The sequence below is a fragment of the Acomys minous genome (assembly GCF_964271855.1).
Source record: "Acomys minous genome assembly, chromosome: 7".
NCBI lineage: Eukaryota > Metazoa > Chordata > Mammalia > Rodentia > Muridae > Acomys > Acomys minous.
In genome coordinates this window covers 37,704,248-37,731,744 of record NC_140488.1, presented here as the reverse complement: position 1 = coordinate 37,731,744, position 27,497 = coordinate 37,704,248, and the positions used below count along the sequence as shown (strand labels likewise).

Genomic DNA, 27,497 nt, shown 5'->3' with positions numbered 1-27,497 from the left:
GCTGTTTTGCCTTCCAAGGAAGGCCCTACTGTAAATGTTACTGAATCTCAAAATGTAAGAAGTTCTGCAAAGAAGTCTAAAAGTGATTTCTGACAAGAGTTCATTCAGATTCTGGGTTGAAAAGAAAAATCAACAAATAGGAAGAAGTAGCAGCTTCCCTTCATGTTTTAAGGAAAATGTGGTTTTGCCCAATAAGATAGTGTCTTCTATAAATTCACGTTATGCAACTAATAATAAAGCAATTCTATTTAGAACTCTTTGACGCATGCCCTTTAGGTCCTTAAAATAGTGAACTGCTGTTAGTAAAATATATACAGATAAACAGAGAAGGAAACTCTTCAAAATCCCCTCCCCCTAAAACAATTGTGTACAAGTAGAACAAAGTTGACATTAAAGTTACTAAGGTTTTAACAAAATGTAAAAAGTTAGGAGCACCTGAAGGATATGAACTTGTGAGAGCTCAACATTCAAATGTACATAGAGTAATGAAAATACTATTTACTAGACAAGGCCACTAGAACCACACCTTTGCAAAGGTTCTGGATGTAAATTTTTTTTTTAAGAATAAAATGAGTATGACTATGGGATGCAGTGTGACTTTAAACCTGCAAAAGATAAAGAGATTTGATGGAGACATTTATGAGTTACTGAAAATGTTCTCTTCACAAAGTAAAAACAGAAGAACAATCTAATTAATAAGGACAAATTACTCAACACACTAAACAAAGCCTATATTTGTAAGAAAACTATTAAGTTAATAAGAAATGAAAGTCATAGTTTTATCTGTGACATCAAAACATGCATCCAGACTTGGTTAGCAAAGTACATGGTGACTGCATGTATGGATGTGTGTTTATACTGCATTGGAAGGAGAGAAGCAGAGGGCAATATTACTCTTTCCCTCCCCGTTTTTTCCACATGTGTCTCTTGGAGATACATATATATCTCCAAGAGACACACATATATATTTTTTTTGGCTCTTGGAATAGGAATACCAAAAAAAGAATGAACTTAAGAGTATTCTCATACGATAATTTTTTTCATTTGAGAGCCAACAATATTTTTTAATATCACAAAACTATTAAAATTTGGATGAAATGTTTTATTCTATTTATGGTTATTTTTTGTATTTTTAAAAATTAATTCATTCATATTACATCTCAGTTGTTATCCCATCCCCTGTATCCTCCCATTCCTCCCTTCCTCCTAGTTTCCCCTTACTCCTCTCCCCTATGACTGTGACTGAGGGGGACTTCCTCCCCCTGTATATGCTCATAGGGTATCAAGTCTCTTCTTGGTAGCCTGCTATCCTTCCTCTGAGTGCCACCGGGCCTCCCCATCAAGGGGACATGGTCAAATATGGGGCACTGGAGTTCGTGTGAAAGTCAGTCCCCACTCTCCACTCAACTGTGGAGAATGTCCTGTCCGTTGGCTAGATCTGGGTAGGGGTTTGCTGCTTCTATTTATGGTTCTAATAAAGAAACCTCATAAATATAACAATCAGTTTCCATATTATCCCACTTTTTTATCTTTGTGGGAAGGCAAGAGCATTCTGTTTTTATCATTTGGAAAGGCAAAGCATTGTGTTACTATTACATCTATTATTTCCTGACATGAACCTCCTGTTTTAAAAATTATTTTCTTTCCCAAAACATGGAGATACAATCTTTGACTTCAATATAATTTTGACAGTTTATTTTTAAGTTATATATTCCTGAAACCAATAGATTGCATAATTATTTATATTGTTTTTTTTACTATGAAATGGTAGAATCCCAGCCTTTAGGAGGCTGAGGCAAAAAAAAAAAAACAACAACAACAAAAAAAACTTTGACATCAGTGTTAACCTGTGCTACATAGTGAGTTCTAGGATAACCTAGGCTAAGTGATGAGATGCCATATAAAAATTGGTTTTTGAGCTGCATCAATTTATTTCTCAGTTAATTATTTATGTGTGGCTAATAGTTTTAATGTTTCTGTAGCTAATTGGCTATTAACTTATCTAATAATCTGTATTATTTTTATTGTTATTTTGTATTGTCACAGAAAAGCAAATAGTTTGCTAAAATATGTAAAGATACCCTGGGTTTATAGCTATGTGCTAGGTCCTAGGTTTCATCTCCAGCACCAGAAAAAAAATTAAATGAAAAATAGCCATGCATGCTAGCAGCTATGTCTAGTCCCAGCATATGGAAGATAGATAAAAGGATTGAGAATGTAAGACCATTCTTTACTATGAAAAAAAGTGACTTGTATTATTGTCCTCTAGACTTTGTAATTCGTATCTGATTGATCTGTTTTATTGTTTCTGCGTCACAAAAAAAGTGTGTAATAGTTAGACTGTATAAAATAGGCTATGAGTATACAGCTTATGTGCTAGGCCCTGGGTTCCTGTCTCCAGTAAACAAAAAAAAATGTTTAAAACTATGGCTTAGGTGTTAGCTTGACAGTGAAGCACTGCTTAAGCATGTGTAAGGCTCTAGGTTTGTCATCTGACACCAGAGGGGAAAATGAAACAGCCAAGTGTGATAGGAGAAAAATGAAACAGCTAAGTGCGATGGGAGAAAAATGAAACAGCCAAGTGTGATGGGAGAAAAATGAAACAGCCAAGTGCGATGGGAGAAAAATGAAACAGCCAAGTGTGGTGTGTACCCTTGTAATTCTAGCACTCAGGAGGCTGAAGCAAGAGGATCGAGAGACTGGATATATAGTAAGGCCCTGTCTCTAAAATTTGCATAAGTTGGGGCTGGAGAGATGACTCAGCAGTTAAGAGTATTTGTTGCTCTTGCAAAGGAACTGCGTTCAGTTCCCAGCACCCACATGGTGGCTCATAACCATCTGTAACTCTTGGTTCTAGAAGATCTCATGCTCTCTCCTGACCTCTGCAGGCACCAGGCATATATGTGGTGCACATACACATAAAAAATGAAATAAAATAAGGGGCACGGTGGTACATGTCTTTAATCCCAGCACTTGAGCAGTACAGGATAGCCTGGTCTACACGACAAGTTCCAGGCCATTTAGAGTTACACAATAAGACTTTTTTTTTTTTTAAAGCAGAAATAAGCCGGGTATGGTGGCGCACGCCTTTAATCCCAGCACTTGGGAGGCAGAGATAGGAGGATCGCTGTGAGTTCGAGGCCAGCCTGGTCTACAAACCAAGTCCAGAACGGCCAAGATAACGGAGAGAAACCCTTTTTCGGAAAAACAAAAAAACAAACAAACAAAAAAACCAAAAAAAAATTTTAATTAAAAAAAAACAACAAAAATTTAAGATGCCTAATAATCAGCACAAGATAACCATAGGATAATGGTGATTAAAACCCAGATACTTTAAAAAATTTTTATTTTAAATTTACTGATTTTTGCAGTGCTGAGAATTACTTTTCTTTCTATCTGTGCTAGGAATTGAACCCAGGGTCCCACATATGCTAGCCATGTGTTCTATCAGTGAGCCCTCCCCTAGTTTACATTTACTTTGTTAATTGTACATATTTATGAGGAACAATATATTATATGTATATACTGAACAATGCCCAGTTAGATAGATTTTATGTTCTTTAGCTTTGCATACTTTTTGGAAATGGAAGAAGAGGGTGGGATTTTGTAAGTAAATGTGACATTTGAGGAAAAGATAATTTGATTTTAACCCCTGAGTATATATTGTTAATCCCTTGTTTATCGTTAGTCATATAGTATAAACAGAAATTAGTAATGCCAGCAGAGAATGCTGTTCTTCTCCAAGAAGAGAAGCAGCCTGGCAGCCTGACTCCAGACAACACCAGTGATGCTGAAGAAAGAAACAATGACTGACTCCAGACAACACCAAACTGACTCCAGACAACACCAGTGGTACTCTAGAAACAATGGTGGCATTCCCTTACCTTTAGAAAACCCTGGTTTTTTGTTATGTTTTTCAAATCCTGGGTCAAATAAATGTTAAAATATTAATTGTGTATTATGGTTATTTCCTTCATAGTTAACATATTTTATGCTTTGCTAAATAAATCCTCTAAAATTACTGTCTATTTTTATAAGTTAATTAGTAGTTATTTTTAAATCCTATCAAAGATTCATATTCATGGGAACTTATTTTAATGTTCATCTTAGGGGATATTTTATAACTTAAATCTTTATAACTCTGTGTCTAACATGTATGTTCTCAGCTTCTAGGCCTGAACCTATGAGGGGGATGTCTAGTACAGTTCCTACTGAATATGCTAGTTTCTAACCTTCAGAAATCATCTTTACTATATATAAGTAGCACATCAAGAGGTTTCTGATTTCATACTGATCCAGACGATTATACTGGGATACACTACTCCTTGAAGAGCTCTGTCGGGTCTGTAAGATAAAAGAGAGGAGACTTAGGAAAAAATATAGCAATTTTACACATCCTTAAACTCAATTATTTTTTTTAACCACGGTCCTATTGGGGAAAACTATAAATTTAAATTTTATGGCATGTCTGACAGGTAAATGGGCTGAGTCTTCATTGCTACCATACCTAGTGATATCATTACTAGGAAATTATTTCAAGGTTTTTATAAAGATAAAACCATTAATGATATATTTGTTTTACTTTCATATGCTTTGTGTTATAATAACAAAATTAAAATACCCAATTATAACTTTAATGAAAAATAGTTATGATATGGAGGAGGGATTATATGAAAACACGACAAACATTTTAGGGCTGGAGATAAAGCTCACAAGTAGATCAGTTGTCTACCACATGTAAGTTCTGGGTTTAATTCCCCATCACCACCTAAAAATTACACTTAAATTTTTTTGTTTGTTTTTTGAGACAGGGTTTCCTCTGTGTAGCCTTGGCTGTCTTGAACTTGCTTTGTAGACCAGGCTGGCCTCGAACTCAGAGATCCACCTGCCTCCCCAAGTGCTGGGATCACAGGCATGCATCACCGTGCCAGGCTACACGTTTAAATTTGAATCACTACATAGAATGTATTAATACCCAACTCCCAATCATCAAATAATCTTATTTAAAAATGTGCTAATGATAAAATAATGATAAAATAATTAAAATAAGGACTACCAGGTAATATTCCAGTGGTTCTTAAGGGGTGCTTCCCAACCAGCAGAATTGGCATCACCTTGGGACTTAGAAATACAAATTAGCAGGCCCTGTTTCAGACCTACTGACCCTCTGAACGTGAGGTACAGCCATTCATTTTTTAAGCAATTCAGGTGACTGATGCAAACTGAATATGGCACGAAATAGTAGGAAAATTGCTATTTATAAAGACAGGCTTAGGTATGGCTGGCTTAAGTAAAACTTCCAGTTTCACTTAAAAACAGGAGTGGGAGTTTATTAATAATTTAAAAAATATTTACAGGCTCATCTAAGTAATATATGATTCTATGATTTCATATAGTGTGGCAGAACTTTACTGTCTAAAATGTGGGATTTTGGCCTCAAGGGAGGCACAGTTTTCATTTTAATGTTAGCCTTGAAACAATTTGATGGAAGAGTTAGGGGACTCTAAGACCCTAAGTAATACCAGGACTCTGAGACTATCAACTCAAGGACCTCAAGTTTCTCTCAAATGATTGCCATTTTAAAAAAGAAAGATTGAATCAGCCTTGCTCTGGTATGTTTTAATGAAATGTGAGGCAGCTTAGAAATTTTAAACTGGGACCTTCCCTCTAGGTTACAATGAGCTACAGTAAAGGTAAGAGAGTACTTGAGGATAATTGGCTTAGTCCCTATAAACAGAAAGATAACCAGGTAAACTGGACATCATGGTATTTGTCATTGCAATTACTCAGGAGGCTGGGACAGGAAGATTGCTTGAGGCCAGAAGTTTGAGATCACCCAATTCAAAGCAGTAAATTAGAGGAGATTAGGAGTCAAGGCTTGTCTGGGAGACATAATGAGCTTTGAGGCTTGCTTGAGCTTTGTCGAAAAACCCCAGACATCCAAGTAGCAGCTGCAAGGATACAAAGGTACTACTAAAATATTAAAAAATTGTGGGGTTCATTTTACAGATCCAGAATAGACTAAAGAAAAGCAGATAGCTGCATGTTTATTTTTTTTAAAAATTTGGTAGCCTAGCATGTCACTAGGTTATCCTATATATGTTTAGAGTCTTACGTTGTCACCAGTGCTCCCAGGATCTGGAAATCCCGTTGCTCCTTCAGGGATAAGGGAACCTCTTGAATCCTCCCTCTTAATCCCATGACCATTTTGGAAAGACCCATAAGCTGGAAAGAAGTCCAAGTTCTTGTTAACAACAGAAAGAACCATCAAAAAAAATTTTAAACTAAGTGCTATATTATTTTAAGTAAATCTCTGTTACAGGGAATAGATCCTGGTCTAAAATGTGAAATTTATATATCAAAACACTACAAGAAAACAAGTAAAGGCTAAGTGATTTCCCCTCTCAAAACAATTTGCTATGTATTACAATTCCTTGGAAGTCATATAATAGAGCCATGTAATACACAGAACAGTTTATCTATATTATAGGCAATGAAATACAAGCCCAGAAAAGGAAGTGTCCTAACCAATATCGGTGACAGTTAAGAGGAAAGAAAACCAGCATCTTTTGCTCTGATTTTTTCATTTTATTTTCTAGTTTTTCCTCTAGACATAGCCATTTTGATCATGCTTAGACAAACTAGAAAATATAGCTGCATGTGTGAGTCATATTTTAACTAAACCTTAGGAAAGCTCAGGCTATGTATAGTTTTATTGTGAAATATTTGAAAAAGAGTAGAGGTTCATTGCTAAGCACCCAGGTGAAGCATAATTTTTAAAGGGATTCATTACCCATGTCTTTGTCAGTGGCCAGGCTCCCTCTGTTTGTAGGTGAAACAAAGCCACATGGAAACTCATCCCTGGATGCCTGTAATAGAACATGATGCCTGAGTCATTTAACCAGTTTTTAATAGCACAAGAAATCTGAATTAGCTTGTACCCTGATTTTATACAAAGCTAACTGTGAAAGTTACATCAAATACTATTCATATTGAAATGGCATGGCTGCTAGCACACTTTAGTAATCGTGACCTCTGACCAAATGATAGAACTAGATGGCTGCAATTGGTATAATCTAAACATTGTTTCATTCTCTTCCTTGGAACCAGGGACAATGCTAGAAGCTGAAGTGTAACAAAACTCCCTAAGTGAATGTAAGCTGCAAAAGAAAGACAGTAAAACATTTTCAAATAGCACTGTCAAATGTGTGTGGAACGAGCATGAGCACAAACTATTATGTGTGAAGAAACACAGACGAATGTGGCAGCCAGTGAGGTTACATCCACATTCCACTCATTAACACAATCAAGGGCCACAAGTAAGACAGTCACCAGGCAAGCTTAAAAGTGGGACGCCTGGGGGCACTCAGAGGAAGGATAATTGGTCACCAAGGAGAGAGACTTGATACCCTATGAGCATATACAGGGGGAAGAGGTCCCCCTCAGACACAGACATAGGGGAGGGGAGTAGGGGGGAAGTGGGAGGAAGGGAGGAATGGGAGGATACAAGAGATGGGATAACAACTGAGATGTAATATGAATAAATTAATTTTAAAAAAACTGAAAAAAAGTGGCTTTTCCAGCTGGTGATGGTGGTGCATGCCAGTAACCCTAGCACTCAGGACATTGAGTGAGCAGAGTTGTTTCAAGTTCTAAGCCAGCCTGGACTATAGTTATAGTAAGACCCTGTCTCAGTAAACTAATGGGGCTGGAGAATGGCTTGGTAAGTATGAGTGCCTAATTGCTCTTGATCAGAAGTCAATTCCAAGCACCCATGTGAACTGCCCGTAACTCCAGCTCCAGGGCATTTGCCACATTCTTCTGGTCTCCACAGGCACCTGCATACATGCACAAACCCACACTGACACCATATATATACATAATTAAAAATGAAAATCAAATGCTGCCCTCAGCTGATCTTTAAAAAGTTCTTTCTCTTATGGAAAAGTACAGGAGCTCTACAAGGAAACCAAGCCAACCAATCTGGGCCCCAAGGGGTGAAGGTGCTGCAGAGACTGATGCACCAACAATGGACCATGCATGGTGAGGACCTAGACTCTCTGCTCAGATGCAGTAGATAGACAGCACAGTCTCCTTGTGGGTCCGATAAGATGGACCCTCTGATATGGACTCTGGTGCCCGTTCGTTGATCACTTCCCTTTGGTGGGGCAGCCTTGTCAGGCCACAGAGGAAGAGGATGCTGGCTGTCCAGATGAGAGTTGATAGGCTGAGGTCAGATGATAGGAGAAGAAGGCTCCCTCTTTCTGGGAATGAGGGGAGGAGAGGAGTCGGGGAGAGAGGAAGGGTGAGACCGGGAGGCAATGAGGGAGGGGGCTACAATTTGGATGGAAATGAATAAATTTTTTAAAAGTTCTTTCTCAGGAACTTAGGAGTGGCTTTCAAAATTAGCAGGAGCATTTTATGGGGAAAATTTTCCAGATTCCATTGTAAAGCATAGTTCAACTTGTCACCCAACAATATGAAATGACTATGCAAATTATATAGATGATCTAGGACCATTCAGAGTATGAAGATGGATAGGTGCTAACACTTCCACTGGGCCAACAAGTCCAAAGCATACAATTTGGGCACTGTATTTTTTGAGGTAGTTTTTTGTATAGCCCAGGCTTGCCTTGAATTTGGATCATCTTGCCCCAGCCTTTCAAGTGTTGGCACCGGCCTGACATCACTGTTTTTAGTAGGGCCAGTGGCAAATTAAAGACTATCCAGAAGCACTGACCAACAAAATAAATGGTTTGGAATGACAACATGGTGATATAAGGCCTGGAGAAAAATTTAGAAGGCATATGTGGAAAGGACAAATACTGAAGGTTTTATAGGTCTCTCTGGGGCAAAATTAGAAACAGTTGACAGAAAACCTTTTAGGTCTAAGGTTGAGGGGGAATATTTTAATTATTACAAGTGCAAAGATTGTTTTGACAAACAGAAATCTAGTTATCTTTTAAGTCTTAAGTCACTCAACTGTAATAAACTAGAAGGGACTTACTATGAAATAATAAACCAACACTATTAATAAGAAGCAGCAATGGATTTTTTCATTGTCTGTAATATGTTTTAAGTAATTTATTTATTCATTTTACATCCTAATCATAGCCCTCGCCCTCCTCTCTACCTTGTCCCTCCCTCCTCCCTTCTCCCCTGGTCCCTATTTCTCAGAAAAGGGGAGCCCCACTACCAACCCACACCAGCTCATCAAGGCATGAGGACTGAGTGTGTCCTCTTTCTCTGTGGCCTGGAAAGGCAGCCCTGCCAAGGGGAAGTGATAAAAATAAACATGCAACAGAGCCCATGTCACAGACAGCACCCTCTCCCTTTCCTAGGGGACCCACATGAAGCCTAAGCTGGACATGGCTACATCTGTGTAGGGACCCTAGGTCCAGTCTGTGCATGGTCCTTGGTTGGTGCTTCAGTCTTAGTAGGCCCCTCTTGACCCTGGTTAGTTGACTCTGTTGGTTTTCTTGTGAAGCTCCTGTCACCTCCAGGTCCTCCCCACTCCCCACCCCCTACCACCCCGCTTTTCCACAAGACTACCTATGCTTCTTTTGATCCACTGCTAGGTAGAACCTCTCAGAGGACAGCTATCTTTGAGCATCATAAAGTATCATTAATCGTGTCAGGGGTTGGCTTTCTCCCATGGGGTGTGTCTCAGGTTGGAGCAGGCATTGGTTGGATATTCCCTCAATCTCTACTCTACCTTTATCCCTGCGCATCTTGTAGGCAGGGTAAATTTGGGGGTCAAAGCTTTTGTGGGTGTGTTGGTGTTCCCCTCCATCCACTAGGAGTCCTGTCTAGTTAGAGGGTGTCCTCTTCAGTCACCATGAGCCCTGCTACTAGAAGTCTCAGCTACAGTCACCCCCAAATCCACCCAGGAGCCTACCCAAGGAGGGAGTGCAGAGAGAAATGAGGGTGGAGATCAGACCTGGGGAAAACGACGTCAGGAAGACAGAGGGCTTGCAGAGAGAAGAGAAACAGGGCAATGGAATAAATTTTTTTATTCATTAATTTACTTTACATCCCAAGCAAAGATATCTTAATCCCCAGTGGGTGGTACTCTGGAAGTGAACACTCTTTCATTTTGTTCTTAAGATGAATAAATACACTGAAATGTATTAACAGCAGCAAATCTTAAAGAACAAAACAATAGAAACATCTGTGGGGTTTTTTGGACCTTATTATACAAAATGTGATCTTTGGACTAGGAAGAGGCAGCCAAAGCTTGTTAGACATGCAGATTCTAAACTTCATCTTATGGCCCACTGAATTAAGATCTATGTTCTAATGCATTTCCCACACATTATTGTTTGAGACACACTGCTCTAGGAAAAACAGTACCAATGTAAAATGGACTGAAAAGTAAATGCTTAAAAATTAAGATCATATAGCAAATTACCTCAATTCCAAATACATTAGGTAAAATAAGATATAACCCAAAACAGAAATGCATTAACACTTACAGAATTGGGCATGGCCGCACAGGAATACAAAGTATCTCGGCCTGCTAGTCGCTGTATATTTTCCAAGAGCAGACCAATGAATGGAAGGTACAACTGCGCTATTTTAGCTTGCTGGTTCTGAAAAATATCAAAACTTTATTGATCAATACTAGGTATATGCTACAAATAAATGGGATTGACCCCATATATAAAATTAAAGACTAAAAGTGAGCTAATAGGTACAAAAGGTAGAAGAAGTATGAGATAACAGTTACAAAAATTATCCAAGAACTTTATTGCTGTTTGGACTTAAGTCACAATACAGAGTCCAGTGACAGCTCTCAAATATAACCACATAGAGGAAAGGTTGTTTATAACACTGGTATGCATATTTTATTTATAATTTGGTAAATTATCACAAATTACATTAATATAATTTACTTCTTAAAATGAAGGAGTCAATTTACTTTCAGACAGAATTGTGAAAAAATGTCAAGATCTGCAGTAAAACAATCTTGGTAACTAAAACACACAATGTGATTAAATTGTAGGAAAAATCCACCAGTAAATCAGCTTTTCAATTTAATTATGATAACAAATTAAAGCATAAGTTTGTTTGTATTTGAATGTTAAATATTAAAGGATGAATTATCAAACATGAAATATTTTTTCCTTGAGTTACTCATTACTAGAGAAATAACTTAGGGTTATTCCAAATTTATTCAGTTTGTAACTTAGTTTTCCATGCCCTTAAATTGCAATATTAACGACATTTGAATACATAATTTAAATAGCAGCAGACAGCAACCAGAGCTATGGCTATAGATAATGTTAAGTGTAGGTAAGATTTTTAGCCACATCCATGGTTATTACAGTAATATATTATCATACCATGTTTTTATTATAAAGAAAAATTCATATTACATGAAAAACTCATTTTATACATGATATACTAAATATGTCTTATTAAACCAGTATCAATATATTTATTTAGGAATATGTGTATATATCTAAGGACATTAAGGTATTTGATAGTATATGCATGGTACAACTCTATATGATTTGTGTGGGGGGGGTTGGGGGAGAGAGAGAGAGAGAGAGAGAGAGAGAGAGAGAGAGAGAGAGAGAGAGAGATGGAGGCCAGAGTATGGGATTTCTCTGGAGCTGAAGTTACATGCTCTACAAGAGCAGCAAGCACCCTTAACTCCTGACCTATCCATCTCTCCAGAACCTGTATGACTTTTAAAAACTCCTGGTTAGTTTATGTAATAAATGATGGAAGAGTATGACTGGCCCAAATATTTATACTGAATACAAGAAAAATACATAAAGCAACCTAATCTCACTTCATTGTTACAAATAGACCTTTATATGTGTTAACTTAAAAATGTGAGTTGAGTAGCTGGGAAGACAGAGCTCAGTGGTAGAGACTGTGTTCACTATGTACAAGACTAAGGTTTGTTCCCTACCCAGAATCAAAATAGTAAAAGATGATTTGAGGTAATGTTTTTCTTCAAGTAAACTTGTACATTAAAAAAAAAAAACTTAACGGTCTGAATTTATACCTTATCTATAAAAATATCTTTTCACTGATACTTACATTATGGTCTTCACTGTCATCATCATCTTGAGTGAAAAATCTTAGTAGAAAGTTACTAGTGTGCTCCCCAGAACTGTGTAGACATTCTTACCTTGTGCTGGTATCTAGTATCAAATGCATGTTTTATCAAAAGATTCTTTATGACAGAGATAGCTGTATATCTGATCTCATAATTGTCTTGAAGTGCAATGGAGGTTTCCCGTAGAAGCAGACCAACTAAGAAGTGATGCTTGCAATACTCATCTGATAAACTGTATTCAAGATTGGAATCTGCAGTACAATAAAATTTGTAACTTTAATAAAAATACACAATTTATTATTAGACAATTAAAATACTATAATCATCATTTAATCATGTGATCACGCTAGCAAGAACTATAATATTTATTATTAATCAATCTGAACAATTCCTCTGTAGCATAGAATGAGCATGCAACATTTTTAGTAAGGAAGGACACTCCTAATTAGGGAGAGATGATTTGTTTTAATGATTCTTTCAGTCAGCAAGAAGGTCATGAAGATCCTTTTTCTGCTAAATTATTTCAAGTCTTAGGACCCTTACAATAGAACCTAGAATGAAATGATTCTGTATTTGGCCATCTTTTAATATCTTTCTTTATATCTGAAGAGATTTCATTTTAACTATAAGCCCAACTTTGTAGACTAGTGCTTGATTTCCTTATCTACTTATATTTATAAAGTGGGACAAGTAGACAAACTAGACAGCCTGATCATCACAATGATATTAAGTATTGATTTTTGCAGTGATCATTACATATTGGCTTGAACAATCATAGTAGATACGATGATCATACAAAAAGGCACCACATCTCACATCAGTTCAGCATCACATCTCATTCCAATTCATAATCACGTAAGTACAGCTAGTCTATTGCATAAAATCGCCACTGCAAACTGGATCTTTCACTCCTATCCAGAGCTTTTGATCTCCATTAAATCCTACACATTAATACTGTGGTTGGGACCCTATAATAGCTCAGATGGAGCTGGGACCAAATTTAGTAATTTCTATAGTAGGCTCTATATTTCCATTTATTTTAGATAAACGGCCTTTCATTTCTTTTGGCTGATTCAGAATGTAATGCAATGCGGTATATCCAGTTAGGACTTTTAAATGTTGTAAATGATCTAATTTAATCCTAAATCCCAATGCCCTATCCACTTCTTTTCACTAACTGCCTCATCCCTATCAAAAAGACAGAGGAAAGCATATGAGCCACACATGTGCTTAATGTAGTAATGGATGGTAGATAGTGGTACTATGGCCTTAAAATATTTATCCACTTTTACTGGCTATAATTTCACCACTTCTATTAAACACTACTCCTGAATAGAGGCTTCCTTAAAGACCAAGGCATTGACTCTCCTGCATTGTCATGCTCTTTTGTGAATTCCAATCACTTTCTAGATTGAAGGACAACATTGAATAACCAAGGTGGACTTATCTGGGTAGATTTTTCAAATGGCAATTGATTTTTTTTTTTTTTTGCTTCAGTGACTTGAATAAATCCAGTTTGGTGTTTTCAACCACACCTTCAAGACTGTGGCTAAGGAGCCATTCAACAGGGTGGCAGAGAAAGCAACAAGCCTAAGAGAGGTGACAAACACTTAAAACAGACACTCGGCCCATCCCATGTCCCCAAGTGCCTTGCAGCAGAGGAACTTGCTTTCTAAGGACAGGCATTTGAAAGTTGATTCTTCAGACAACACTGAAGCTTATTTTAAGGATAAGCAAGCAGTTGCCTTTAAGATTCTTGATATAAGAAATTAAAGGCTTACTTTGGCTAGGGAGGATTTGAAAAGCAAATAAAGCCCCCATTCATCTTGGCCATTCATCAAATCAATTGTGTTTAAACACAGCATACTACTTTAGAGTGAACCGAGTTAAACCTACCTACTGAAGTCAAACGGTCCACCGCAAATGAAAAAAAATCTAATTAATATATGAAAAGAAAAGGGACAAATAAAAAACATAATAACATAAGAATAGTGCTATACAACAAAGCATTCAATAAAACTAACAATGGAGATTAAAACTGAGATGTTTCATAAAATTAGTGCATACAAGTTATTATTTTACTTTTTATATTTTTGATGATATCAGCAGAAATGCATTCACATACTTTTTTTATTTTGTCTTAAATAAAATTCAATATACTATTGTAGAAAGAACTTTTACTAGTGTCTGATATCTGTGTTTAGCAACAATATGTAACATATCCATTTTTTTTCATACTAAGACTATTGCCACTGATACAATGAAGGAAATACAGAAAGCCACTAATAAACCTATTATTAGATAGTAACAATTGTCAGGTTACCTTCAAGTTCACTGGTTTCATCCAAAAACATTATGCTACACTAGTACTATCATAAAAGGAAAAACAATCCCAAGTAATGGAAAGTACAAATACATACCTTGAACTCTCTGTAGTTTAGGTTTTGCAAATGCCATTGGCAGGTTCAGAGGAATATAATGTTCATGATTGCAGATTGTTTGCAGGAACTCAAACTTGTATTCAGCAAGAACCTAAATGGTAAATGATATATCAGGTCTCATTTTGTATGCATTTATTTGTTGATGATTTAAAAATTATCTTCAAGGCCGGGTGTGGTGGCACATGCCTTTAATCTCAGCACTCAGGAGGCAGAGGCAGGGGGATTACTGTGAGTTTGAGGCCAGTCTGGTTTACAAAGCGAGTCCAGGACAGCCAAGCTAACACAGAGAAACCCTGTCTCGAAAAACTGAAACAACAGCAACATCAACCAAAAAGAAAAAGAAAAAGAAAAAAATGATCTTTAATTTTCCAACAGAAGTGCTTATCTTCCAAAGTATACTTGCAGGTGCAATCTGTACAGGAAAGAGTTAACATAGCTGGCCCAAAAGTGTAAGATTTTAAAAGGCCTATTGCAACATTGATGTTGGCTGGTGTCTGAGAAAAGGGATTTTGACAGGTTCCCTATGTGATACGGTTTTTTCCTTGGTGCCAGTCGGCTAGGCCCTTTGTCCAAACAATGTGATTTCTGGTGAACACCTGGTTTTCATTCCTTTCTAAGAGTCTAGAATTCTGATCTGCTTCAAAACAAAACCAGTTCCTCAGTAAGAACTGTGGGAAGTAAGTATACTGCTGCATGTATGAGCATTCATGAGAGAACCAGATCCATGTCAAAGACCCTAGTGACTCAGACCCTTAGGAATGGCAGTGCCTTCTTCCTCTGGCAAGAGTACAGAGTTTGTCAGCGCGTGCAGAAATAGCGACCACTGTAGATGCCTAGTCCCCTGTAGATGCCACCTGCTGGACTACACACTGAAGCTGTTCCCCTACTGTGATCCCCTACCTCCTCCATACGTAATAAACATAATAAGCCTGCTCCCCATCCAGCTATATGTAATAAATATGCTGCATTTCTGGACTTCTGGCATGCCTTTATCCAACCCTAGGCTTCCTGCATGTGTGTCTGTTATTCCTTCATTCCCACCATCCCAGTTGGGTAAATCCCAAAGAAGCCTAAACTCTAAACAGAAATACTGCAGTCTTTTGGCTGTATTCTCAGCCCCAGTGGGTAAGTTGTCTTCACAAGAGAGAAAAAGCGTGAGATGCCAGCGTTGGGATCACCACGGATGTCTTTTTCTTTCTTGCTCCTGCTGGGTATCCATAGCCTACCACTTGAATGGATGGTGGTCAGAATTACTGCTATATGTTGAATCCTGTTAGTAAATTGCTGTATCTGTGGCTTCTCTTGAGGGCCCCCCCCCCAAACACTACCCAAGAATCCTTGCTTTTGACAATACTCAAAGCACATAAATAAAAAGAGCAGTTCTGAATCCTCCGGAAGAGAATATAACTGTCACCTTTGACCTCATGCTTAAATGTCCAATAACCTACTACAAGTATGCCCTTAGACTTCACCTTGGGCCAGGTGCGGTGGCACACGTCTTTAATCCCAGCACTTTATAAATCCAGGCAGAGGCAGGTGGATCTCTGTGAGTTCGAGGCCAGCCTGGTCAACAAAGCAAGTCCAGGATAGCCAAGGCTACACAGAGAAACCCTGTCTCGAAAAACCAACCAACCAACCAACCAAACAACCAAACAAAGAACTCACCTTTGGATCTTTAGGGCTAAATCCTGATATATAGTCATTTATCAAATTGAAAACAAATCCTCTATCCATCAGTGTCAAGCAGCGCTATTAAAGCAAAGAAGGAAGCTTAGTTACATAACTCTTTGTCTTAGTATGACTTTAAGTAACTTTTAAATTTGTTCTACACAAAGGGGAAACAGGAAGATTTCTGGGGCTTTAGGCTGCCAGCCTAGCTCCAGGTTCAGTGAGAGACATTGCTGCAAAGGAATATGGCAGTAACTGATACGGTTGCAGCTCAGGAACTTGAACATATGTAATGGGTGTACACACACACACACACACACACACACACACACACACACACACACACACACACACACACACCACTCACTCACACATACACTACACAGAGAAAATCATGAACCCAAACGCATAAGAAAGTCAGGGCTCTGATAAACACTGGTGAGGACTGACTGGCACAACAATTGCCCCTCCTCCTAAGAGCATTCCATTTGAAATGTAGTTAAAGGTTTTGTAAAATGAGCACAACCGGTTGGTCTTCTGGGTCACCCAGAGCCTCTTACTTAACTACTTGCTTCAGCGGGAGGGGGAGTAAAACCTAGCTGAACTGATCCATCAGTCAGAGTCCAAAGAGTTATTTCAACAGCCTTGTAAACACCTAGCTGGGGGAGGGGGCGGGGAATTTAGCTCAGTAGTGCAGCATAAGCATGCAGAGGGCTTCAATCTTCAGCAATGGGAAAGAGAACCAAAAGCACCCAGCTTTTCCAGGAGAAAAGGACAATGTTACTGTTACTCCTTTGGCTTCCCAGTCCCCCCTATCAGTGAAGGGCTCCTGAACATGTGTCGCCTGCCTTCGACTCACCTTCAGGAAGCTGGCCAAGCTATAATTCACGTTCCGGGACTCATCAGGGATCTCTGCATAGCGAATGGTCACATGGGGGATTATTGCAAGAAGCAGCGAATGTAAGACATGATGGTATGCCTCAGGAAACCTCTGGCCTCTGGGAAGCTTAAACACAAAGAGGAAAAAAAAAAGAAGAGTCAGGGCTTGAAAGGGTCTAATTCAATCAACTGCCCTTTGACTGTCAAACATGTTCCATCATGGAAATGCCTTTCAACTGAAGTACAATGTTTGTTGCTCAACTAAAAATGACTTTGCTAATTGTTCAAAGTATATACTTTTTCCTAGACCAGTGGTTCTCAGTCTTCCCAATGCTACAACCCTTGAATACGGTTCCTCATGTTGTGGTGAGCCCCAACCATAAAATGATTTTTGTTACTACTTCCTCACTGTACTTTTGCTACTATTATCAATCATACTGTAAATATCCGATATGCAGGATATCTGACATGTGACCCCTGTGAAAGGGTCATTAAATCCCCCAATAGGATCATGAGCCACGGGCTGAGAACCATTGTTCTAGACCCTAAACTTACAGGAAAGATCTGATTATTTAATACTTCAAGTGTCTGAGAGTATCACTAGGCATAGCACAGGTCAATATAATCCAACTCTGGAATCCAAGCTCCTGGGATGCAGGCACAGCTGTTTTTTATTTGATTTTTTTTTTCTGGTACACAACATGAGCATGTACCACAATTTTAGTCTATTTATTCTATGAAAGTTCTACGAGACAGGTTTTTATTTTCTTTCACATACCTCACCATGATGATTTCTTTAACTGAGAAAACTTCTTTGTACAGGTTGATTTTTTATAATTAAAACATCTCAAATCTGAAGTGCGCCGACACCTGAACTTTTTTGAGACCTGACTCTACACTCCAGATGGAAAATTCCAAACATGATGTTACGTGATGGGTTGAAGTTGAAACACAGGTGCAAATGCAGTATCAAGCATAAAACTATCTTCAGGCTATGTGTATAAAGTATTCACGACACATGCATGAGTCTCATGTTTAGACATGCATCCATACCCATATGCCTGTCTCAATATGCGTATGCAAATATTTCCAAATCTGAAAATGTCTGAAATCTTAAGCATTTTAGATCAGTAATTCTCAACGTGGATCTTTAAAATATAACCTAAAAACAAATAAGAGGGTCCTGGGAGATTTCTCAGTGAGTAAAATGCACGCTGTGCAGACAGGATGCCTTGAAAGAGCCAACACCACAAAGTTGACCTCTGACCTCCACACATGCTCTGTAGCTCACATGGGGCCCCACCCACACATCATATACACATAATGAAGGAAGAGGAAGAGGAGGAGAAAATTAAAAAAGAAAAACAAGTAAATGTACATACCACATTTCAGAAATTTATCTAACTGCATAAAAGTCTTTTTACCCTTTTTATATACCTTAATCCTCTCTAATAGAAAGAGCATGTCTGATTTGCAACTTTTTCTAGTTGAATCTTTCCAACAAACTTTTATTTAAAAATATTTTATTATATATATATGGGGGCGGTACCTATAGGGGTCAAAGGAGGGTGTCATATCCTAAGACTGGAGTAATGGGTGGTTGGGAGCTGCCTGACCCTGGTGCTAGGAAACACACTTGGGTCCTCTGAAAGAACAACAAACACTGAGCTATCTGGCCAGCTCCTCGACATTGACTTTATTTTTTTCTTTTTATCTTTATTATTTTTTATTCTAATTTATTCAGATTGCATCTCCATTGTTATCCCCTCACTTGTATCTTCCCTTTCCTCGTCCCTCCCTCTTTCACCCTATTCCCCTCCCCTAGGTCTGTGACAGAAGGGGACCTCATCCCCCACCATATGACTGCAGCCTATCAGATCTCATCCTGGTAGCCTGCTTCCCCTTCCTCTGAGTGCCACCAGGCCTCCCCACCAAGGGGAAGTGGTCAAATAGGGAGCACCAGAGTTCAGGTCAGAATCAGTTGCAGCCTTCCACACAACTGTGGAGAATGTGCTGTCCATTGGCTAGATCTGAATGGGGGTCTAGGTTTGCTGCATGCATTGTCCTTGGTTGGTATAGCAGTTTGTTCAGAACTCTTGGGTCCAGATCCACCAGCATTGATGGTCTTCTTGTGGGGCTCCTGAACCCTCTGGGTCCTTCCATCCCCTCCCCCCCCCATTCTTTTTAATCCCACAAAAAAGCACAAAACATCAAAGGTGATCATTCTGTATAGTAAATAACTGGAGGATATTACCTGTAATTATTTCTAACTACATAGGAGATGCTACACATTAAACTGTAGCAGGATATCTGATCCCACTGTGAACCCTGAGATTGTGTTAATGGAAAAAAAAACTGTTTGTAGTTCTGGTGTGTCTCAGCCCTAGCACACAACTTTAATCCAACAGCTTTCTGTAAACAGGATTAAATAAAGTAAACCCTAGGTCAAGAGGGTCAGGCAACAAGTTAACAGGAAGTGAACATAGGGTCAGGAAGAGGAAGTCAGGACAGAGAGCCGCATAGGAAGTAGAAATGGGGTGGGGGACGTTCAGTTTGAGGGTCTTTTGAGACAGCACAGGGAAGGAGGCTTCCTTTTCCTTTTGGGAAGTTGGCTGAGGAGGAAGATCAGTAGCTGGGTGCTTTCTCTGCCTCTCTGAGCTTAGCAGGCTTTCACCCAAACACCTGGCTTCAGAGTCTTTATTGGTAAATCGAATGATTGAGATTTTGTTAAAAACATTAAACTGTACAAACCTATGAACTATGGGGCCTCAGATTTATGTAAAACCCCCATTGTTTTTATAGATAACAACAGAAAAGTTAAAGGCAAGAATCATTTAAAAGAAATGGGGATTTGCATGTTATTCCTATGTGTAACATTAGCTTTCTTTATATATGTTACATGTTAGTCTTAAAAATATGCACAATTGCCACTTATCAATTAAACAGGCGTAGTGTGGTGGCTCAGGTCTTTAATACAAGCACTTGGGAGCTTGAACATGGGTTTGAGAACGGCTTGGATCAGCTTGAGACAGGCTGTCTCAAACATAATCAATCAATGAATGAATTAATCAAGAAATAATTATTGAACCTACTTACCTTAATTTTATTCTCTTCCAGTAAAAATGTGGCCATTGACTTTGCAATTATTTCAAAGAAAAACCATGAGTACTGAAAAACAAACACACAAGCCACAATAAATACCCAAATATTTGAGGTTTAGAAAAAATTGACAGATCAAATCAGGAGTTTGATAACACTTTCAAGTGACCTCAGTTGACTATTAAAGACTATTAAAGTCTCACAAAAATACTTCTGAAGTGTTTCAAACAAAAAAAAAATGACTAATGCTGCATTGCAAGGTCAAGCTGCCATGTACAGTGGGCAAATGGCAAAGCTTCCTTCATGGGACAGGATTATTTTATTGCTGACATTGTTTTGGGATAGCCATGATTGGTGATCGGAGCAAACTAACTTTTAGTTGTTTTTATTACTTCTTTTAAATTCTCTACAATGAACACTTAAAAGTTTTTACTAGCATATATTAATTATATATTTAATGGGTTTAATGATGACTGTTTCATTCATGTATATAATGTATTTTGATCACATTCCTCCCACTGCCCCCTCTTGTCCTCCCTCCCTTCCCACTTGTACCCCTTCTACAAATACAGATAACAAATCCTACTGCTGCCTCCACTTAATTTGGATAATCAACTTTGGCCTTAGTATAATACTGACACAGCCTTGGAGGCTGACCTATATGGCTGGCCATCTCATGTAATTGTAAAACTGGCATCAAGTCATTAGCTAACACATCCCCCAAAGCCCAGAATTCTATCACCAAAGAGATAGTACAAAAGAGTGAGAATCCTAGTTACCTGTTTATTGAGTGCCTACTACTTGCCAGAAATGATACTGTCAAACACTTGAACATAGGCATGTGGTAATAGGGGCCCAGAGCTGGTAAATAACAGCCCTAGGAGACAGACAGACAGACAGACAGACAGACACACACACACACACACACACACACACACTGTAACAGATACAAGATTGTACCTCATCCAAAATATATCTTTTACACATTTAATTGGGAGCAAGGGGTGTACAAGGAGGGTGAAGAAAGTTCTGCAAAGGATGCTGTGCAATGTAACAGAATGAGGGAGGGTCCAGGGCCAAAAAGATAAAAACAAAAATTAATGCAGAAGGTCACCAACAAGTATGCGGAGACTGGCTTTATTTCCAATGGTGTCCTCCATCCTTACCTTCAGAAGTTTATTTATGGCTAAGAAATCTGCAGACTGTTTCAATATTGCTATCATAGTAGTAGCCAGCGTTTCATGTATCAGCTGGGCCTGAAGAGTGCTTGGTTTTTCAGGTCTGAAGCTATACTGCAAACAGAACCAAATGAAAACCATCAGACACAACTGTCCTGGGCATTGGGTAAATTAACTGGCAAGAAAGCTTACTCCACAAACCTTGATGAAGGATCGTAAGTAGCTATCCAAACCTTCTTCGTGGCACTTTGACACAATGTGTAAGAGAACCCTGAAACGACATTCACGAAGGTCAGCGGGCTATGCTTCATCTAATCATTCTAGTGAGACTGGCAGATAAGAGCAAGTCTAATCCTGAAACAAAACAAAACTAACAAAACACCTAAATGACAACAAAAGGGGTAACAGAACAGGTGGCTGCGGTCTAGGTCTAGAACACACTTGGAGCCTTGCTATAAGTACTTCCTGGTTCACAAGGATCCTTTATTTTGGCAGCCCGGATGTTTCATCTCCTTTCTAAATCTGTGTATTCACTTAAAGTCTGTTCATAGCCCTATGTTGTGAAAGAGCTCAAGCCAAGTCAACACTGAAATCCCTTCCAGTGAAGAGAAAAGGAACAGAAGTGAAAGATAAAGTGGCTGGGCAAGGTGGCGCGCACCTGTGATGCTAGCCCTTGACAGGGTAAGGCAGGAGGAGCAGCGTGGGCCTGCGTCCTGTGTGGCCTTACAGAACAAGACGGTCTCAACCAAAGAGAAGCAAAAACAACCAACGAACAAAAGACACCACAAAAACTGTGTCAAGGGGAAAGGAGGGGCTGGACAGGGAAAACAATGTGAAAGCTGGAGGTCAATTTAAGAGACTAGCTGTACCCCTCCAACCGCAGCAAGCATCCGTGGCACCTGGAAGGCGTGCTAACAGACTGCCTGGGTCCCTGCCTAGTGTTTCTGACTTTGCAGGGCTGAGGTAAAGTTCAGTGATTAGCATTTTGATAAGCTTCCTGGGCATACTGCTGCTGCGGCGGCAGCTGCTGCTGCTGCTCATCTGGGAAGTGCATGTTGAAAACCATTATATTAGAATAATGCTTCTTCACTTCACAACTGGACTGTCCGTGACTACAGAGATGGGCACATAGCAATGCATATATTTGTAGTCTGGGGTCTAGGGCAAAAGGCTGTAGCAGTAGTAGAGGCCGGAGAGGCAGACAGATCCTACACTGAGCGCAGCATTTGTTCAAGTCTACTATTTTCACTTTGGAATGCAGGTGTGTTTTCCCCTCTACCTTATAATGTATCCTTGTTTGCTTTTATACAGCAACAACTTATTCTTCCTAGTGGAAGCTCTTGGCTTTAGTGTCACATCCTGTCCAGTAGGAGAAATACTGGTCATAGGGGGCTATATTAGTTAAAACTAAAATATCAGTTAAAAGTAAAATGAAATGCAATGAAATATTTGTTCCTCAGAAGAATTAGCGACACTTCAAAGTGCTCACTCACCAAATGTGTTAAGTGGCTATCTTTTTGTTCAACACAGGTATAGAAGAAAAGTCAACTGAAATTTGTTTGTCTTAGAAATAGGCGTGGGGCAGTAAACAACAGTGCAAGAATAGTGTAGGGTTTCAACAATGGATGGGTCAAACAGACATAAAGTCAAGAAGCAAATATTTGACTTGAACTCTACTTAGACAAAATATATGCACAGAACACATTCCATTCAACAGTAAAAGAAGACACATTCTTCTTACGTGCACACAAAATATTCTCCAGGAAAGAACATATATTAGGCTATTTTTTAAAGTCTTAATAAGATTTAAGAAGATTGCAACCATACCCAGTATAGTTTTCAACCACAGTATGGTAAAATAAGAAATTGGCAAGAGAAGAAACTGTGGAAAACAAAAACAACAGTGGAAAGTGAACAGCATGCTTCTGAACAAGCAGTCAAAAAGAAAAGAAGAAAAAAAGATAGACATAAAAATAAACTTGCAGGAAAATGAATGGATTCAGAATGTATAATACTAAGTGAGGTCACACAATCTCAGAAAGAAAACACTCAAGTGGTCTCTACCATATATTGACCCTAGCATGTGTACATATATAAACAAATAAGCCTGTGAGCTCAGTGTAACATGTATGAAAGAACAAGAGAGGCTGACTATTAGAGGATTAGGAAGGCTGAATGCAGCTAATAAATACATGTTATGAAAGAGGATATACAGCTAACTGTTTTTTCTACTTTTCTGTCGTGGAGTTTTTGGCTTTGGTGATGGTTACATGCATGAAAATATGACAAATAGAGAAAGTGTAAAATCCAATGGGAAGCCCCACAGCTTCCATTCTGTATGCCTATTCTGACCGCATAGAAGCTTCCCAAGACGTACGAACTTTGGGTCTGGTTAATTTAGGTGTGTGCTGTTTAACTTAGTTGCAAGTGTTTATAATAATGTTAATTTTTTTTAAATGTAAAGAAAGAAATTAAATGGAAAATTAAAAAAAATCTTTCAGACCAGTGACAATGGGACAACATAACTAAACCAATGCAATACCATAAACACAGTTCTAAGAAGGAAGATTAGAGCCATGAAAAAAAGAAGATCTGAAGCAATTAGCTTCTTTCGTTATAACACCGAAACTCACATGGTGCAGTTGATGGGAACGTCATCTTCATGGGTCATGTTTGTGAGAACTCGGAAGAGTTGCATAAGAATTACAGGTAGAAACTGTATCATGACTTGGATCTCCATGGCATGCAAACACTAAAATAAGTCATTATTAGTTATGGAAACAAACAGAAATATGATCTAATTTGCAAATGTGAAACAATAAGAAAATTAAGTAATGAGCGATATATCGACTAGACTAGATGCTTGCTGAAACGTGCCCTTCTGAGACAGGGGACTTGCTAATGACTTAATCCACCCGTCATTTTGCTCCTTGGATTCTGCGAGTTAAGTTGACGCCAATGTTTAACTAAAGACAGCAAGGACAACTTATCTATGGGCTTTGAAGAGAAGATAAGCGACTTTTGGTAAATCTGTACTCAGTAATGGGTAGAGGTTGGAAAGATCTGCCCGCAAGCTCCACACATTGTATACGCTTTCTAAGATAACCATAGTCTGTCTCCAGCCACCCTGGCGGGAAGTTACATAAATAAGCTTCAGCGCAGAACATGCCTCTGTGCAGTTTGCTTTACTTTATCCCACATCATCTACTAAAGTGAGTTCATTTTGCATTTTAATATTCTTTTAAAATTTTGATATTTTACTTTGTGTGTGTGTGTGTGAGTGTGTATGTGTGTGTGTGTGCGTGTGCACAGGAGCATGTATATGCACACATGTAGGAGCCTATGTGCCACAGTGCATGTGTGTGGTCATAGGATAATGCACAGGAGTCGGTTCTCTCTTTGATTATATGGGTCCCAGAAATCAAACCCAGTCAGGCTTGCCACCTTTACCGACTACCATCTGGCCAGTCCTCCAACATTCACAATCTCACACTCTTCTAATAATGGCAGTTACAAACATCCAACTGAAGTGTTGGTATGTATTACATAGCATTATACATAGAAACGTTACATTGCTATCTGCTACATTTCTTTCTTCTTTCTACTTTCACTCACTCCATCTCTCCATCAGCCAAGAAAAAAGAAAATCCAACTTTGCCCAGAATTGTTCACATCAGTTCTATGTTTAGTGTTATAAGAAACACAACGGTGGACAAGCCAAGTCTTTGCAACACACACACACACACACACACACACACACACACACACACACACACTTCCAGAACTCCATCATTTTATCTCATTTATCCAGACAAGAACTTTAGGATTCTGTGTAGCTTCTCTTCCAACAGGTTCCCAGGGTAGGCTGGCAAGCTCCAGGAACATAGGGAGTGTCCTTCCATGGTTTTCTTTCCTGTGCACTCTCTCCGCAATCGTCTCTGCCACTGCCCCTTTCCAGGATACCCCCTTGACATTTTTCTAGAACATCTAAACTTTCTCCTCATTCTCACTGTATCCAGCACACATTTCCAAATGGCTTGCCCACCCCTCTCAGATACTGATTACACTAGACTCCAGTCTACCAAAATGGTTTTTTTCTTTCCTTTCTTTCTTCTTTTTTTTTTCCCAATTGCTGCTTAAGATGTGACAATTTCCCACATTCTAGGTAAGCACTCTCCTGCTGATCTATATCTTCAGCCAGCTAGATGTCTGTGGTGGCTTCCTGTTACTGTGAGCAGTGGTTCTCATTCAGGAGTCATCTGGTCTCCATGGGAACCTTAGCAATGTCTGGGGATATTTTTGGCTATCACAACTTTGCTGTGTACAGGCAGCACGACTGGTACCTTCTGGGTAGAGGGTCTATTGTTCTGCTAAACATGCTACAACAAAGAACTCTCCTCCCCTAAATTCCAGCAGGGCAGAGCTTGAGCTATCCTCATCTGTGGAGTTAAGTTGAGCGAATTGAAGACCTAGCCAACATTTTGACTCTTGAAACTGATTACTGTTCTTCAGAAAGCCAAACTAGCATCACCACTGTTCTTTAAATGTATCCTATGCCTTCTTCCTTTTGTTCCTTCCTTTCTGGTTACAGATTTTAGCCAAATCCCAAGTAGTCATCTGAGGCGAATTCAAATCCTCATTTCAGCGAAGCCACTGCAGTGTCTCACTCACTGGGTGTGCTTCCAATAGCCAAACAGCGGAGAGCAAACAAACAATCTGAACCCGGCTCCTACCATGAGGCAGTTCAGGGTCTAAAGGGGCAAAGACAGAGAACTGAGTCATTGCAGTACAAACAGCAAATAGAAGGATAGGCACATGGATGCCATGTGCGAAAGACGTGGCGAGCGGGCTGCGAGGTGGTAGAAACTGTGGACTAAGCGGACAGGGAAATGAGCACTCCACGCAGGATGGAGCTCCCTGCTACCAGTAGCTAGCTCTTCTATACTTGATTCTCAACAGCAGCCAGGGGGTCCTTTTTGAAATGCACATTGGATTATGCCACCTTTCCTTTGTGAAAACCCAACCAAACCAAATCACCACCAAGGCCATCAAGGGCCCTCCATGCTCAGGACACTCTGCAGGCTCAGCTCCCAGCGGCCTCGCTCCCCACTAGCTGTTCCCTGTGTTCCAGCTAGCCTGTTCTTTCGCTTTCCTGCAAAGAAACCAGTATAGGGTATGCACACCTGCCGTAAGAGTCTGTCATCGTCACCTACATGTGGCTGTCTGCCTTGCTTTTGGGTTCTCTTCAGCCTGAAGTTGACTTTTCCACAGACAGGCCTTCCCTGACAACTGTACCTAGAATGTCCTTCTGGTCACCCGTGTTCCCGTTAATCTCTTCTTTTCTTCATGGCACTCATGGTCTCTATAGTTTAGTTATAATCTCCCTACCTCAACAAAACTAGGTCTGTCTACATTCTCCCAGCTACACTCCCAAGACTCAGGACAGTGCCTTGCCCACAGAAAATGCTTAATAAATTGTTGGTGAATGGCTGAATAAATAAAGTCCTAGAAGCCAAGGCAAAATCAGAGTCCCCACTCTATACGTCTCAGTGATATGAATCTTTAATACCTCTAATTCCACGTTAAGTATCTAACATTCAGTCACCTGTGTCTTTCAACAGTCCTCTGTATTAGGAAGAAGTAGCTAACTTAATTTTGCCGTGTCTTTGGTTAGGCTGTAGTATATATACTGAAGTTTCTAAGTCATTCTTCGCTGCAAGCCCTTTAGCATGCACAAAGCTACTAAGTACATAACAAAACTCAGCAAATAAATGAATTCATGAAACTGCCATTTACAAGAACAACAGGTACAAAGGTCTGCTAGGACGTTCATAGGACTAGAGTCAGGAGCTGTGTCACAGACTCGGCTTGGCTACCAACCAGCTAGAACACTACAGGCAAATCACCTCTACTTAGACTTCTGTTTTCTCATCCTCAAAAACTTTTGTACACCCCCTTTCTGCAGTTTCTGCAATCACATGCCATTCCACTTACTGCCACCAGAGGGCGTGTGTGCATTATATAAATATCAGACATTCCACACCCTTAAAAACACATCCAGTGTACATTGTGTTCCATTTGAAGAATACCAGTCTTTGAAAATGATGTACCTCATACCACTTTGTGAGAATTCTCACAAGGTTCCCTCCAGAAGGGAAA

General features: G+C 39.2%; 1 protein-coding gene across 5 annotated transcripts in view; it reads right to left on the bottom strand.

Annotated features, from left to right (window-relative positions):
• The window catches only part of DOCK11 (dedicator of cytokinesis 11), a 188,302-nt gene that overhangs the window by 52,396 nt on the left and 108,409 nt on the right, over nucleotides 1–27,497 (bottom strand). For 2 of the 5 annotated variants that reach the window (XM_084790544.1, XM_084790540.1), the window contains exons 24-37: nucleotides 23,972–24,090; nucleotides 21,540–21,609; nucleotides 21,327–21,452; nucleotides 20,158–20,229; nucleotides 17,042–17,188; nucleotides 16,180–16,263; nucleotides 14,494–14,605; nucleotides 13,970–14,008; nucleotides 12,146–12,324; nucleotides 10,476–10,592; nucleotides 6,794–6,869; nucleotides 6,116–6,225; nucleotides 4,233–4,344; nucleotides 3,885–3,923 (exon numbers count right to left, since the gene is read on the bottom strand). In XM_084790544.1, the coding sequence (XP_084646670.1) occupies nucleotides 3,885–3,923; nucleotides 4,233–4,344; nucleotides 6,116–6,225; nucleotides 6,794–6,869; nucleotides 10,476–10,592; nucleotides 12,146–12,324; nucleotides 13,970–14,008; nucleotides 14,494–14,605; nucleotides 16,180–16,263; nucleotides 17,042–17,188; nucleotides 20,158–20,229; nucleotides 21,327–21,452; nucleotides 21,540–21,609; nucleotides 23,972–24,090 (1,402 nt within the window). The remainder of the gene's footprint in view (nucleotides 1–3,884; nucleotides 3,924–4,232; nucleotides 4,345–6,115; nucleotides 6,226–6,793; nucleotides 6,870–10,475; nucleotides 10,593–12,145; nucleotides 12,325–13,969; nucleotides 14,009–14,493; nucleotides 14,606–16,179; nucleotides 16,264–17,041; nucleotides 17,189–20,157; nucleotides 20,230–21,326; nucleotides 21,453–21,539; nucleotides 21,610–23,971; nucleotides 24,091–27,497) is intronic. The other 3 variants (XM_084790542.1, XM_084790541.1, XM_084790543.1) reach the window with 3 other exon arrangements.